This window comes from Peromyscus leucopus, chromosome 11 (assembly GCF_004664715.2).
Source record: "Peromyscus leucopus breed LL Stock chromosome 11, UCI_PerLeu_2.1, whole genome shotgun sequence".
NCBI classification, from domain to species: Eukaryota; Metazoa; Chordata; class Mammalia; order Rodentia; family Cricetidae; genus Peromyscus; species Peromyscus leucopus.
In genome coordinates this window covers 41121360-41137500 of record NC_051072.1, presented here as the reverse complement: position 1 = coordinate 41137500, position 16141 = coordinate 41121360, and the positions used below count along the sequence as shown (strand labels likewise).

The 16141-nt window shown below is 47.8% G+C and overlaps 1 protein-coding gene across 1 annotated transcript; it reads left to right on the top strand.

Annotated features, from left to right (window-relative positions):
• Positions 1–13548: 13548 nt before the first annotated feature.
• LOC114704093 (histone H2A.V-like) lies at positions 13549–15299 on the top strand. The gene has a single exon (XM_037209444.1). The coding sequence runs from the start codon at positions 14804–14806 to the stop codon at positions 15251–15253; it is 450 nt and encodes a 149-aa protein (XP_037065339.1). The 5' UTR covers positions 13549–14803; the 3' UTR covers positions 15254–15299.
• The last annotated feature ends 842 nt before the right edge of the window (positions 15300–16141 follow it).

The window sequence follows — 16141 nt, the reverse complement described above, 5'->3', positions numbered from 1 at the left end:
GGAGAAGGGATAGGAGAAAAAAATTAATAGAGAAATCTGGGAGAGGGGAGATCTAGTAGCCAGAGAAGGAGGGGCCAGCCACACAGCTACTCAGCAAGCCACGGAGTAGGAAATAATAAAAGGTATACAGAAACAGAGAAAGGAAAAAGCCCAAAGGCAAAAGGTAGAAGGGATAAAGTTAAGAAAAGCTGTCAAGAAACAAGCCAAGCTAAGGCTGGGCATTTGTAAGTAAGAATAAGCCTCTGTGTGGATTTATTTGGAAGCTGGGTGGTGCTTCCTAAAGAGTAAAGAGCAAAGAGCTAAGGGCCAAACAAACAAAAACAGGGCTCCCCTGAAATGTGTGTGTTCAAGACAAGTCCAGGTTCCAGCAGAGCCAGACTTCAGGGATATAAGCCAGTTTTCAGGGAACCCTCCTCCACATGACCAGGATAAGCTCTCTGTAACTACACAGCAACACACTACTACCGTGTCTACAGTTGTCAATGATGTCTGTATTTCATTTGAATATTACCATATCACACATCACTGTGGTTGTTCTTCATGACCTATGTCTGTCCGTTACTGTTCCCATTGCCACTGGTGCGAGCGTTTCATGTGCACACTACTGTTAGATCTTCACCACCATTTGGGGAGATAGTCGATATGATTATGCTCATTGCGCGGAGGCAAAACCAAGGTTTAAATAATAAGTCACTTGGTCCAGTTTCCATTCAGGGAAAGTGGCAGAGGCTAGATACTATCCAGATCTATGCTATTGCAATGTATGTAGCTCCAAACAATGGCCCAATCCCTCATCTCTGGCCTCTCGGGGACAGAGTATTCTGAATTAGGGCTTCCTACACTTGTTTGGGAACTGGCCATAGAGAGTATATGTCAGGATCAAAATTATTCAGGACCAATGACTAAGACTGGAAAATAAACTTATATTCCATTTTCAAAAAAATACCAAAATAAGCTGAATATGAAATAATTTTTAAGTAAAACAGAAGCACTAGGAGAAAATATAGTTGGATAGTTGGAAAATCCTGATGTAGAGGACTACATATAATAACATCAAAAGCAGCAGCCATAAATTAAAACACTAAGAATCTTGACTGCACCAAATGTTAAAAACATCAATTTAAACGTAAAAGCAGTCAGCAGAGGTGGAGCACAGTGGTAGAGCACTTGCCTAGCACGTGCCAGGTACTGGGTTCAGTCTCCAGTATGGGGTGGGTGGGCAATTGACAAGTGGCAGAAAATTGTACAGTGTAGGGGGAAAAAAAATAGATTGAGTACATAAAATGTCCTTACAAGCCAGTACAAAAAAAAAAAGATGAATATTTAAAAGTAAAGTAGACTAATATTTGTAACCGATGAGGATAAAACTCAGGCACCAGACTTTTGCATTCTCTGCAGGTGGGAGTGTAAGTTGACATAACCTTTCCAAAGGTTGATCTGATAAGATGTAGCGAAACTTTTAAAAAATGCAGAACAGTTGACCCAGCCATTTTGAGGAATACATCTTAAGGAAATAATTAAGGACCCGCACGGTGGCACAGCAGGACGTTGACCCCGAAATGTTGTGGACAGAGGTTTTAAAAATTAAAGTGTCACCATCCTAAAAACCCAGTAAAAGAATGGCTAAAAACATCACACTACATCCTGGCAACAGAAGGACCGCTTGATCATTAAGGAGGCAGCATTTCCATTGAACCGTAATCATTGAAAGGATGCTCGTGTGGAAAGATGTTCTCAGTGCGTTGTTTAGAAAAAGGAAAAAACCAGTTATCCTACAAAATAGCTGTGCTTGTACCACGATGTACAAGGAAGACTCGTCTCTAGGTAATAGGTATGTTTACTTTCTTTTGTGTGTTTGTGTTTTCTCATTAATTCTAGGATAGAGATGTACCGGTTTTTTTTGTAGTAAACAAAATACCATCGAAGTCATCAGCATCACGGAGGCCTAGTCCTGCTTCTGAGTGGCCTAGAATAGGATGGTGGGGGTTGGTTAGTCATGACCTTGACCTACACCTCGGGAGAAGTACCTACCAGCAGCTTTCAAGGGACACTGGTCTTGTGGTGGGCATCCACAGGCCCTAAGAAGATGTACTCTTCCCAGCAATCAATCCATCCTTAACCCTTCCCTGTCTCCACTCTATAGGAACTCTGCGTATGGAATCCAGAGAAGCTCATCCCCTGGTAAAGGGTATCCAGGAAATTGGAGGCACAAATAAAGGCAACCTGTGCTGAGAAGCCCCGAGGAGCAGGAAAAGCCCCTATTCCTCCAGGCCCCGTGGTAGAGTCTGTATATTCTAGAAATAGGTTCTCTCTTCTTTTAATCTGCTTTTAAAACACCCCCTTGAAGTCTCCTGTCCTGAGTTAAGCTTCATCAGTGATTCATGGTGGTCGCCTTTCTCTACAAATGTTGATCCACATCTGCTGCTACCTCTGAACTCACCCCTCTACCCCCATCTCACCCCACCTCACCTCACCCCACCCCATCCCATCTCACCACACGCACACGCACACACACACACACACACACACACACACACACACACACACACACACACCAGGGCCTGGGCCGACCCCTAGGAGGCACCAAAGCAGGTAACGGAGGTGTGTGCCAGGGGGCAAGAAACACCGAGGTCTGCAGGATCCCGCAGGGCTCCACCGAGGTCTGCAGGCTCGGGCAGGGTTCCACGAGTTTCTGTAAACTCATTTGCAATTAACGACTCTCTGACAGGGGCCTGGGGTGCAGCCCCCAGAAATCGGGCTGTGTAACGCACCGGGACCGCGGGTTCTCCGACATCGGGCGGAGACCTGCCCCATTCCGGACCCCCACCCCAGAGCATCGGGTCTCGTCTAGATCAAACGCCCTTCGGGAGGGAGTCCTGACTCCGGGGGGCTCCTGCCCTTCTTTCTCTGCAGCCCCCGCATCTCTTCTTGGCCAGCCTGAGGCCGGTCCTCGGATCCCACCGCCTCCGAGAGGCTGGGGTCCCGCACCGGAGCCCCCTGAGCCCTGGCGTTTCGGGGACCGGGTCCGGCTGGGCGGGGCCTGAGGCTGTGGCCCGCGGCCTGAGTTTTCCACGGCCCACGCCGCAGGCGGGAGGTGCACCGAGCCCAGGGTCGCCGCCGCACACCGCAGGACCGCCTGGCACTGGATGGGGAGGAGGCAGGGGCCCCGCCGCCATTAGGGGGGTGGGTGCGCAGCCCGACGAGCCGGGCAAATTGACTCCGGACTCGGGGAACGGAGGGGAAGGTCCCGCGATCAAACCACCCCAGCTGCCGAGCCCACGGAAGGCCGGAACCCATTCACGCAAAGACGAGCTTTTAGAAAGAAAAATTGAAATAGTAGTAGCAGCCAGAGCGGCAGGGAAGGGGGGCGGGGGCTTGTCCGTAAATCAGGCTTTCGCGCGGGGACTCGGATTTTTGCAATAAGCACTTAATTAAAAATAAAATAGATTGAAGCAGTTGGCAAGTCGCGTTCCTGGGAAGGTAAAAAAAAAAAAAAAAAAAATACAGTGGACTGACTCCCCCCACACCCCAGATGCTCCACCTGCCTGCTGTAATTACAGGGCTTCAGAGAGGAGGGAAAAAACACGACACAGAGAAATCTGCTTGCATATTTTTTTCCTCTATTGTGCTCGGCTCATTTGAATTATAATGTGTTGCAGGCCAGAGTAGAAAATTTTGTGCCTTGAATAATGAATCCCCCTGGAGCCCCCGTACCTGTGTACTTCTTTTTAGTGTCCACTGAGAATAACGTGTTCGACATTCAAGTGACAGCGCAGGAAAGGATTTCAAAGCCCCGGAGCCCCAGCACGCTGTACACCCCGACGGCTCTTCTGCCTGCCCCCTCTTTGCCTTCCAAATGCCGCAAGCTCTTTCTTTACTTAGAATGGGCTCTTCCTTTACCCCGAGCCTGGCTGTACCACAGAAACGCGGCCAAGACAAGCGGGCGCGCAGTTTTAGAATCCGAGCTGGGTCCGGCCCTAGCTTCCTTCGCGTGAGCTGACTATTCAGACAATTCTAAACGAAAACACTGCCATCCCAAGCCCGGGCAGGCTTTTCCACTGTCAAAATCACTCTGCGGTGCTTTCTCTAAAGAAGGACAACAAACAAGCAGTCATTTTATAAAGCAGACGGGGTCTGAGTCACAGGCAGCAGCCTCCTAGCCTTTGGATACTCCCCTCGATGGTTCTGTGACCCTGTGACGGAAGTTTCAAGGGGCAAATGCTGGGGTTGGGGTGGGGTGGGGGTGGGGGATATGAAAATGTCAGTAAGATGAGAAAATGGAGGATTTGCAAGTCATAAAAGCAAAGCAAAGCAGCCTCAAAGCAGAACTTTGCAGCAAGGTTTTGTCTGTTTTGGCTTTTGTTGTTTTGGTTGAGAATTCTTTCTGGTTAGATACAGTCTTTTTAAAAACAAGTCACTTTTAGCTAACAAGATTAAGGTTTAGGCTATCTGCTGTGATACACCTATTTATCAAAAAAGAAAAGCATACTAATGTGGAAGGATTTCCAATATACATTAGTAAATAAATGTATGCATGTATATACAGTATATGTGTGCACATTATATAGTGTGAGAAAATTATCTGTACTTTGTTGTATGTTATATTTGATACTTTATGTTTGTATTTATTTTATTATATTTAAATATATATACTTATAATCAGTGTCTATGTGCAGACATGGGACCACCTCTGCATGGGTACTGCCTTTTGGGAGGGGATGGTTGTAGATGCATAGAGTTCTCCTTTTACAAAACTCCAGTCTCAATTTTGTTTTTAAACAGTATCAATTAATTGTTGGCTTAAAAAATGATGAGATGGAGTGATAAACATTACAGCTGTTCCCTCTACTACCACCAAATGAAGGCTGGGTGCTGACGAGGGGCATCATGTGTTGGTTGCTGCTGCCATACATATAAATGTACTTGTGGCCATTACCTCACCTTTTCATCATGACTGTTAAATGTTTCCCAAAGAAAGCTGCTAGGGAGTTTTTGCCTCTGCCTACACTCTGCTCTAACAGGGCATTGACAGTCAGGGAAATGACTTGGAAATGTGATATAGGGAGGAACAGGAAAAGAAACAAAGACTGGATTTAATCAGCCTTAACAAAGGACACCTGACTACACTCATTTACTTTCTGAGTTGGGGCACTTCCTTTGTGTCTGAGGACCACTTCAGGACTTGTTCAGTCTCTACTCATTAATAGTCTCAGAGCTTTGAGTTCAAAAGCAGAGAACTCTGGAGACTGGGCAGGGCAGAAATTCACCAGACCTTTTGAGTCTGGCTGGACCATCCAAAACAGTTCTGCAGAGTCTGCTCTGACAGTACCAGCAGCCAGTGGTAGCTAAATTCTCTGAGATGTTCCATCAAAGAGCTCTCAACCCTGCTGCTCTGGAGCTCAGTCCTGAAAACCTACCTGTGCCCAGGTGCCCAGGTGCCCAGAGATGGATCCCAAAGAGCCCAGAATCCTGCGATCTTGCTGATACCCAGAATGCACAGAGAAGGAGCCTAAAGAGTCCAGCAGCGGACCATGCTGCCCAAAGACAGAATATGGACATCTCTGTGACAGGTTCCTCCTGTACAAACCAAACCAAACAAAGCAACGAGCTCCTTTCTCTGCTCTCCCGCTATTAACAAAACTTCTCTCCGCTTCGTAGCAGTTTTCTTCACTACCTCAACACTCTTGGCTCCTCACACCAGAGGATCCTTTGAGACTTAGACTAGGCTGAGCTCTGTAGGGAACTCAGCCGCCATGTTAGCCTGGCTCCTGTGCACTAAGTGCCAGTAGCAGTTAATGACAACCCAACAGTGTCTCAAAACAAGGCCAAAAGTTCCCTGGGGAGGGAGCCAGAACATCCTCAGCTAAGAAGTATTAATTTAAGGCTAAAATCCAAAACTTATGATAGATAGGATAACTTTTTGTCCTGTTGTTTTAAAAGTGGTAATGTATAAATAATATATTAAAATTTTAATACACACACACACACACACACACACACACACACGGGGGGGGGGTTTCGAGACAGGGGTTCTCTGTGTAGCCCTGGCTATCCTAGAACTCACTCTGTAGAACCAGGCTGGCCTCGAACTCAGAGATCCTCCTGCCTCTGCCTCCCACATGCTGAGATTAAAAGATGTGTCACTAGTGCCCAGCTGGCACACGTCTTTAACCCCGGCACTCAGGAGGCAGAGGCAGGCAGATCTCTGAGTTCAAGGCCAGCCTGGTTCTACAGAGTGAGTTCCAGGACAGCCAGGACTATACAGTGAAACCCTGTCTCAAAAACAAATAAACAAACCTATGAAGAGAGAAGAGGTGGCCCAGAATGCAGTGATGCTGTGAGTCTGAGAGATGGTCGGGTTGAGGCGACATGAGGATGCTGTTCCAGGTATGTTCCCTTACCCCTTTGCCCTGCTGATCTGCACAAATCTGCCCTTCGAGACTCTGTCTCATGGGCTGCATCCTCAGGTAGCATCAACATGCGTGTTCAGACCCTCCCCTCCAGCCGATCGGCAGAACGGGACATGGGGTTACGGGAAAGGAATAAAACTGAGTACTCCCCCAGTCCTTGGCCACTTGACCTGATCATGGTGAGCTGGCTGATTGCTTCCCTCCTCCACAGACGGTTGCTGTGGGATGCACTGCTAGGCTCTCTCCTACATGAAAGTGTGGCATCCTGTCCCTGACCCTTCAAACCTACATATGTAATGGTTCCTGGCCGCTGTTGCTCTAGGAATCTGTACTGTCCTTCACCAATATCCCAACTCCATCCATAGTCCATCCCCTTCCTGTTTTTCTGCTTTATTGATTTAAAAAATTACTTTTTTTTTTCAATGCTGGGTGTTGTCCTAGAACTTATGCATGCTAGGCAAATGCTCTATCACTGAGCTGTATTCCCAGCACTTGGTTTTTTTGGGATGGGATCTCTTGCATTATAGCCCAGGCTGGCCTTGAACTTGTGATTCTCCTACTTCTGTCTCTTGAGTGCTGTGATTACAAGCATGAGTGATCACCGTGCCATGCCCTGTCCACACTTCTGTACTTCATCCCTTGTTAAAAAGCTCCGCTGATTTCTCTTCAAGGTTGCCCTCTATTTTCTCCATGAGTCTGATACAGATGATGTAGGGAAACATTTAGGAGAAAGAAAGTCTGTGGTGGGATTTAGGGATTCTTGGGACCTTTGACCAAACACTAAGCAGGTTGATATGCCTGAACCAGAGCAGGACTTTTCTTCTGAACCAAACCAACCTAGGCTCTGTTCTCCCACATTGGCTACTTATAGTAACTGACAGCACATGTTCCCAAACCAAGAGAGGAGAAGGTTGTCCCAGTCATGTCTTCCCCTCTCAAAAAGAGTCATGGCCAGGGATTCCAGAGAGCCACAAGAGAGAAAAGAGAGCCTCGGAGAGCAAGCTGTGCCCTTTATATCACTTGGGCCACAAGAATGAATAGCACCTGTCCTCGGGAAGTGTCCTACCTGAAAAACAAGGGGAACATGTTTTCCAAGTTAGCACCAAAATTATTTTTAGGCACAGAAATGTCTCCATCTTCATGCTGACATATTCAGGATGAAAGGTAAAAATGTCTGGTAGGTGGAAAAAAAGAGAGGACCCACTCTGTCAGTCCCTGGGTCATCTGGATTAGGCAAGGCAAGACCTACCACGCCAGGCCTAGGACCCGGGACATAGGAATTAGGAAGGCAAGTGCAACAGAGATGGACTCAACCAGGCAGCTCAGCATCCGCAGCAGTGCCTCTGTTCTGGGTCAGGACAACAGCCCTGATTGTCCCTCCCCCACAGTAGCTGTGCTGATCCCAGAGAAGAGAAAGCCAGGAGGCCTCCTGGATGGAGCCTCTGAATGAAGAATGCTGTTCTTTCTCTGCAGCGCCGGAGGAGCCCAGCATCAGCGAATCAACTGCTCCAAAGCTGGCAGCTCCCTCAGAGGCCTGGGCAGCCTCCCCTGTGGTCACATGGTCCAAGACACTCTGTTCTTTGTGACAGGCACTTGGCCAGGTGGGCAACCAAGGTCCTTCAGGTGCCCTGGCTCTGGAGAAAGTGATGAAATACTAGTTCTCAATTGTGCTCCCAGCATCTGTGTCTCCCCGGCCTCGGGGCCACCCCATGACCCCAGGCTTGACTGCTATTCACAGTAGAAACAAAGACCATATCCAATTCAGGGCACAGGGGACTCAAAAAACACCTCCAGGGTTTTGCCTCCTGTGGCTAACGTCAGAGATGTTTTATAAAAACAAGACTGGAGGTCACATTGCCTCTTGGATAAAAGGAATTTTACTTCAAAGAAATTTACATGGTAAACAAAACTAGGGAAATTACCAGGACATCACCCGGCAGAGGACCAGCCACACCATAAGGTTGCCCAGAGTTTCCTGAACTGCCAGTCACATCGTTTACACTATTAGGAATCCAGAGACCTGGCCACCAAGTCTGCGGTTGCCCCTCTGAAAGAAGATGGTGGCTGAGTAAATCTGGAGCCAGGCTGCAGATTGGATTCCCAGCTCCACTCCTCACCTGCTGTGTGACACTGGACAAGTCATATCATCTCCGGGCCTCCGTTTCGGCAGCTGAGAAGTGGCTATAGCTTGGTTGCCATTTCAGAGAGTTGTCAAGCAGGCCAAATAAAGGGCCATGGGCGGGGGCAGGGGAGGCATTTAGAGCACATAATGCCCTCAATAGCACCACCAGCACTTACGGTCTTTAGTATTGTTTTTAACCTTCACAGAAGGTCATTCCAGTGAGTCCTGTCCCATCACCCATTTGGTCCTAATGAAAGGAGGTTGGCAAATAGGTTTTCACAGAGCAGAAATGGGTGCTTTTTAAGGTATCTCACCACCCACCACATTTTCCATCAAGTACTTAAACCATCTCTCCCTGCCACCTCCCCCGAGTCCCAGGCCTATGCTCAATGTTGTCACTGCAAATGAGTCATCTGGGACCATTTCTTGTCATCCAGAGGCCACAGTTACGGCCATCAAAATGCTGGGTAGCAACTGAGCCAAGCAGAAGGTGAGGAATCCCCATTCCGTGGACCAGAAAAACAACCAGAGAGGGCAGAGCACACCTAAAATCCGCCAGACTTGTTCACTCCCTAACAGGAAGCATAGAGTAAGAAAGGGATGGTGGCCTCGGATTGCCGATGAGGTAGATTTAAGAGTTCCTACCAACTGGCTATAAAGGTCACAATATCCCATTAGCAAATTCCTAGGGGGCCAGCTACTAGCTGCATCCCTTTTCTTCCTCACAACCTCTTCACCTCCCCATCTGACTGCAACGTTTGTAGAACGTACTCAGAGCTTCCCATTCCCTCTGGTCTCCCATTGGTTGAGACCCACAAAAGGTAGGAACAGGAGGATGGATGAGGGTCAGAGTAAAGTGAGGTGTCTGGGGAAAAGCAAAAGCGGAAATTAAAAGCTCACATCAGAAAGCTTTTACTCCTACCCCAGTTCCTAACCCCCGGAAGTGAGTGGGCCTCTTCTTGGCACTGACCCTATGATTTCCCCTTCACTCTGCCCATGCCTCCATCAGCAGCTTCCAATTCTCTTCCCCAGCCTCCTGGAGCAAACCATGCCATCTGCTTCTTGAGAGAGGCCAAGGGTTGCCTAAGGGGAAATCACTCCATTGGCTTTGTCTCATCTCTTTCTGTTTTCATTTCTACACCACAGGAGCCTGCATGTAGCATTACATAATCTAGGAAACCACCGTGCCTGTCTTCACGGAAACGTAGGCATACCTTTGCCATGTTCTGTGTCTCACAGCCTGCTCCTCATCGCTAGAGGCGCCCACTCATTGCTGCCCATACACGTACAAATCACCAGAAGCAGAAGCCTCGAGGACAATGATGACCTGGCTTTCCTGCTCATCAGCTAGGAGTTTACATACCAACTGGCCCAAGGGACCTCCTCCTCCAGGAATGGCATGGAGGCAGACAACCACACAAAGTTGCAGTTGGAGTGGGTGGGGCACTCACTGGAGGAGAGAGAGGGCTGAAGTCATTCTGGTCGTTACTTCCACTTCCCCATGGGAAATGAGGACAGCATGCCACACACCCAGGATTTGGGGCGTGGGGGGGGTGCTTTCTTTCCTTCCTGCTGTGATAACCATAACTCTATGTAGCCCAGCAATTTGGTGTCTCGGTAACAGACTCCTGGTAGGTGCCTGGGCTTGACCACTGTAGGTGATATTATAACCATGATTACAGGATGACTGAGTCATCCAGCAAAGTGACCAGTCATTTGCAATCTAATGGCCATTCCATGTTGGCAATATTACGGACCTTACCCTGCAATTGCAAAACAACCAGCCTTCTCTAATGTAGCAGTTTTCCCATCAAAAGCTCGGCCTCTGCTTTTGATTTCTGCTCATCAGTAGCTGTGCCAGCGTTGGCTTTAGATGGGGAAAAGCTAAACAAGGGCGAGTGAAATGATACACTCCTCTTTACAGCCCCGGAGTGGGACGTGTGGGCAGTTCTGTCAAGTGGAAGAAGGGGGAACAAGTGAACAAAGCATCCGGAAGGCAACCTCATTTCTTAAAAGAGCATCAGAGGCTGGTCCCAAAGCATTGCAGAACACAAGTGTTCCCTGGGACTCTGGGAAACCAAGAGAGCCCGGCATGGCATGCACAAACAGGCTCTACGTGTATATATACACGCAGGTATATACAGGTCCAGTTGGGTGCACAGCGCAGCCCGTGTGCACCTGTGCACACAAACAAACCCGTGTGCATGCCTGCATACACAGACATATGCACTGAGAGAGAGCGATTTCCTTTAACCACAGGGTCACTTGTTGACAGGCTCCAAGGTTAAGTGTTGAAGGTCTCTACTGAATGTTATCCACAAATTATTCTGGAGAAAACAGATCGGGGCTATTGGCCTCGGGGTCAGTAGGTTTTCGTCTGCAAAGAAGACAGGTAACATTTGGGTCCTAGTCCACTGGGGCACCTCAGAACTATACAATACAGCCAACAGGAACTGCTGGGCATCCATGAGTTCAAATCCATCACCAATGACCAGCTTGACCTGGAGTGGCCCGCTTAACAAAGCCAACCTGGTGCAGAGCTGGGGAAAGAATTCCCGATTAACTTCTTGCATGGTTAACCGTGTGATTTTTCTGAATCTTGGATTTCACAATTGTCAGACGGGGATGATAATATCATCCTGTTTGATCCCTCAGCAGGTGTCTGTGAACCAAATGAACTCTTCTCTGTGTGTTTTCAAAAAGCAAAAGAGCAGACAAATGAGACGACCCTCCCCCTTACCAGTGGCAGCGTTCAGGAAAGCTGGGGCCCTGCTCCTGGCCTAGGCAGCACAGCTGAGCTGGCTCTGTTGTTGGAGGTGCGGGTAATCCAGCCCTGACGTTGCGAGCAAGGGAGAGCTGTCCCCATTACTCACCTGACATGTGGCAGAATGGGCGGAGGAGAAAAGTCCCCCTATCCCTGCCCATCAACACCTGAGACAGGTGGAGGAGCTGGCCCTGGGGTCATAAGAGCAGGGGGGCTGTCCCTGCCCCTCACCAGCTGCAGGACTCAGGAGAGTGGCCCCTGCACCTCACCTGGGCAACACAGTAGAGCTGTCCCTGGTGGTGTAGGTGTGGGAAAGCAGGAAAATTGGCCCTACAGCTCCACCATTGCTAGAAGGGTGATGAATTAGCAGGGCAATGCTGGAGAGCTCACCCTGGTGGTGAGGACAGGGGAGAACTGGCAGGCTGACCAATCCTGCAGCTGCCCAGGTCCAGAACCAGGGCTATGACTTGGCCTACTCCAATATCCATCCCATCTGCTGGAGCACGTGAAGGGGCTTGACCTGCAGACCCAAAGTTGCAGGATCTTCACAACACAGGGTAACAACAGGATCCTCAAGAAGAGTCTCAGTGAGGGCCCAGCACCAATAGTGTAGTAGAAACCAGAGACCTTGAATCAGACCAATGACTCTTTACAACAAACACTGATAAGTAAAAATATATGAGCAAAGGAGTTTACTGCGTGACTCACTGTGTCACACTGTAGCTTCCATGATGAGATTTTAAATGTTTTTCCTTTTTTTTTTCTCTTAAATTTTGTTTTATTGGGGCGGGGGTGTCGCAGGGGTAGAGGGACAGGGATCAAGATGCATGATGGGAAAGACACATTGAATAAATTAAAAGAAAGTAAAAAGATAAAAATAAAACAGTACTTACAGAAACCAGATATCACTGTGTGTTGGCCTTAGACATTCTGCCTGGCTAATCTATTGTCCTTCCCTGGTGCTAATGGAAAACTCCCTGTTCTTAGTGGCTTGGAAAATATAACCTGTGTTGTAGGGTGGCAGATGTCTCTGAATCTAACCCTTTCTATATACTGCCTCTACAAGGCTGCATTCCACCACCCAGGAAGGAAGGGAGGGAGGGGGAAGGGAAGGAAAGAGGGAAGGAAGGCAAGAGGGAAGAGTAGCTGTGAAAAAGGAATAGGACTCACTTTAAGCAATTTTTTTTACCTTGACAATAATGTTGGAGAGTAGTGGTTCCCTGCACGTGATGAGATCTTGGCTTTCTAATTGCTGGATTCTTCCACAGATAAAAGAGATAACTTGTCATGTTCTGCACTACTGCAGGTCATGGTAAAATAGAAAAAAATTTCACAAATGGGGAGTTGATACCTTCCCTTCTAAGCCCTACAGCTGCTCTCTCCCAGAGCACAGAGTCAGTCAATGGGAACTGCTTCCACTAGGACTCAGAGATGAAAGCAGCTTGCAGCTATGACCACAAGCTATCCACATGGAGGACATGATTATGACCTGTGACACCTCCCACTTCCTCAGGTCTATGACATGCCTCATTCAGAGGCACAAAACCAATAACACTGACCTTGGTGGAATGGGAACAAAGACCAAAAGACAGGAGGGTCAGGCCAAGAGAAATGCTGAACAGCGGGTGATTCCTGCTACTCCTGCCTGGCTTCAGTAGGATCTAGATGTGGAGTTACCAGCTATGATAAATTTGGTGGGGTTGCCAATGGAGCTGGAAGGAGAAAGAAAGGACCATGATAAATTTCTAAGGAAAAGGTGGATGATCAAACAAGAATTCAGAAAGCTCAAACTGTCAACCAAAGGAAGAGTCATTGTTAGAAGACATGCTGGGCTTTGGTCGTCTCCCATTCCACCATAGAAGATTACTCTAGACAAACCCAGTAATCCCAGAGAGGCTTGGGAAGAAATGTAGCTGAAGTTTTCCTGTGTCCCACCTGGCCCATGGTCAGGACAAATCTCTCTCACCCGCCAGTCCTGCAGCTGCTTGGACCCAAGTAAACACACAGAGGCTTATATTAATTAAAACTCCTCGGCCAGTAGCTCAGGCTAACTATTGACTAGCTCTTACACTTAAATTAATTCATAATTCTTATTTATGTTTAACCAGGTGACTTGGTACCTTTTCTCAGTTCTGCCTTCACATCTTTCTTCCTCTGTGTCTGGCTGGTGACTCCTGACTCAGCCTTCCTCTTCCCAGAATTCACCTCTCTGCTTATCCCACCTATACTATACTTCCTGCCTGGCTACTGGCCAATCAGCTTTTTATTTATCAACCAAATCAGAGCAACACACATTCACAGCATACAGAAAGACATCCCCAGCAAGGAAACTTCTCATTCTTAAGGACAAGTCACAGGTGGAGATGTCCCTCTTTCTTTGGATGTCATTTCATCCATATGTGACACCTAGACCAGCTGCAATCACCTTGCTAGCAGCCCACCGATGAAACAATTATTGAAGAGGACAGAGGGGAGAAGCACAAAGAATATGGGTCCCTGGTGATGTCATTCATCTGAGAAACACCCAAGCATGGCATCTCTCCAACTAGAACCCTCCATTTATATGAGATAGTGATGTATCCTTTAGTTAAATTAGTTTCCATCAGGTTTTCTGTTAATTGCAGTGTAGACTGCCTTAGCTGACAGAACAAGCCAACAGGAACTGGAACATTAAAGCCAGAGTGAACCTATAGCCAAACTCAATGTTTATCTACCGAGGGCTATTTTCAACTCTCTCATGTAAGCCCTGGAGCAGCCCCCAATAGTCTACAGCCAGCTGAGCCTACAGGTGTGGAGCTCCCAGCTACAGCTGTCAGAGAGTTGAGAAGATGCAGAACCAGCCAGTCTGTTACAAGAATCCATTCAAGAGCTTCTGAGAACACAAATGTCCAGGCCAGTTGGACACTTCCCATTCCCTCTGGGGACCCTCCCTTGGCCTCATTAGACAAATCCCACAGCTGCCATGCATAGAGCCTGACTCCAAATGCAGAAGAGTGTTCTATGGGGCCCCCTCTCCAATGCTATATTCCCTGAACAGCTGGGACTCTGGGGCACTAGTCCCCTGGGGAAAATTCATTCCAAAATAATAGAAAGGCACATTTACAGGCATTGCAACTCAGAACCCCTACTTGTGGCAGAAAGGTCAAGTTGAGCATGATTCTAGCAGAGGTCAATAGGCTTTCTGACTTGAATCTTAAAGGCCTTCCAGGTTCTTATACTATTCGTGGCTTTATATCTTCCAGTGAAATGGGAGTCCAAGCAACATCATGGCTGAATTCCTCACCCTTCACAGTTACACAGGATACCAAGAGTGGAACAGCTCACTAAGACCAACTCTTGAATAAGTGGGGATATAAACAAGTGAGGAGTGCATTTGTGCCCTTCACTGGCATCTGAAATAGGGCTGGAGCTCAGGTCCTCTTCCTCATAGCCAATGTGGTTTCTTTCCTTGGCTTGATCACAATATCAGCACAGGAGTGCTGAGAACAAGCGGCTAAATGCTTAGAAATGAATAGTGGGAGAGCGGCGGTGGCAGCGCGGGGCTACATTGGGAGTCTCGCGGCGAAGACCATGGCTGGAGGCAAAGCTGGGAAAGACGGTCGGAAGGCCAAGTCTAAGGCGGTGTCGCGCTCCCAGAGAGCTGGGCTGCAGTTTCCTGTGGGCTGCATCCTCAGACACTTGAAGACTCGCACCACCAGCCATGGACGGGTGGGTGTCACTGCTGCTGTGTACAGTGCTGCAATTATGGAGTACCTCACAGCTGAGGTGCTGGGGTTGGCAGGCAATGCTTCCAAGGATCTCAAAGTAAAGCGCACCACTCCACGTCACTTGCAGCTTGCAATCCGAGGTGAGGAAGAGTTGGATTCACTTATCAAGGCTACCATAGCCGGCGGCGGTGTGATCCCGCACATCCACAAATCCCTGATTGGGAAGAAGGGACAGCAGAAAATTGCTTAGGAAGTTTCATTGAACCAAACTGTTCTCCCTCACTGTCTGTGACTGGGACAGAACACCTGTGGAAAAGCATAGACAATTGCTGTAGACAAGATAAAAAACAGTTGTATGTTTTTAGACTCTCGAAGTTTGATAAGTCCCTTTCCCGGTGGTCATGGTCATGTGGTGATTGACCAGGTTTCTCCCTTGTGTTTTATACAAAAATAGAGTTGATAAAACATTTTTTACAAAATTTAAAAAAAAAAGAAATGAATAGTGCTGCTTCACACCCATCTCTTGAAGATACAGCTCCCTTTTCACCTAACTTTTTAAACTATAAATCATGAGTCAAAATGTTTCTATAAGCATGCTTCTCAATGGCCAACAGGAACTGGTACAAATTATGGGTTGCCCTGATTTCAGAAAGAGGAAGAAGGGTATTTGCCTGTGGATACAGAATCAAGGCTGTATGTGATCCTGATACACTGTGGACATAGAATAAGCCAAGGGGCATCCTGGTCTCAGCCGTCACACCTCCTCTAAGCACAGGTTCTGGGAGACATCAGAGTCCCAGAGTTAACTCCATTCTGTTGTCTGGATTCCTGGGAGCCAGGATCACATCCTCTCTAGTTTGGAACATCCATGCACCTGGAGGCTGTAACTACATCACCCCACTGAGAGGACAAAAACCAAGCACAACATAGTACTTTCCAGCAGGCTGCAGACTAGACTCACTGGATGGGGTGCATTTTGTTCCAGGCATCACCATACACTTCCATCAGAATCTCTGGGTAGAAGTCTAGACATCAGAATTGTCCTAGTTACATGTCTCTGTTGCTGTGATAAACATCATGACCAAAACCAACTTAGTGGGGGAAAAGGGCTTATTTGACTTAAACTTCCACATCACAG

Bases quoted from the DNA above. Each gene is read 5' to 3' on its own strand.
- LOC114704093 (XM_037209444.1), top strand. From the start codon at position 14,804: ATGAATAGTGGGAGAGCGGCGGTGGCAGCGCGGGGCTACATTGGGAGT.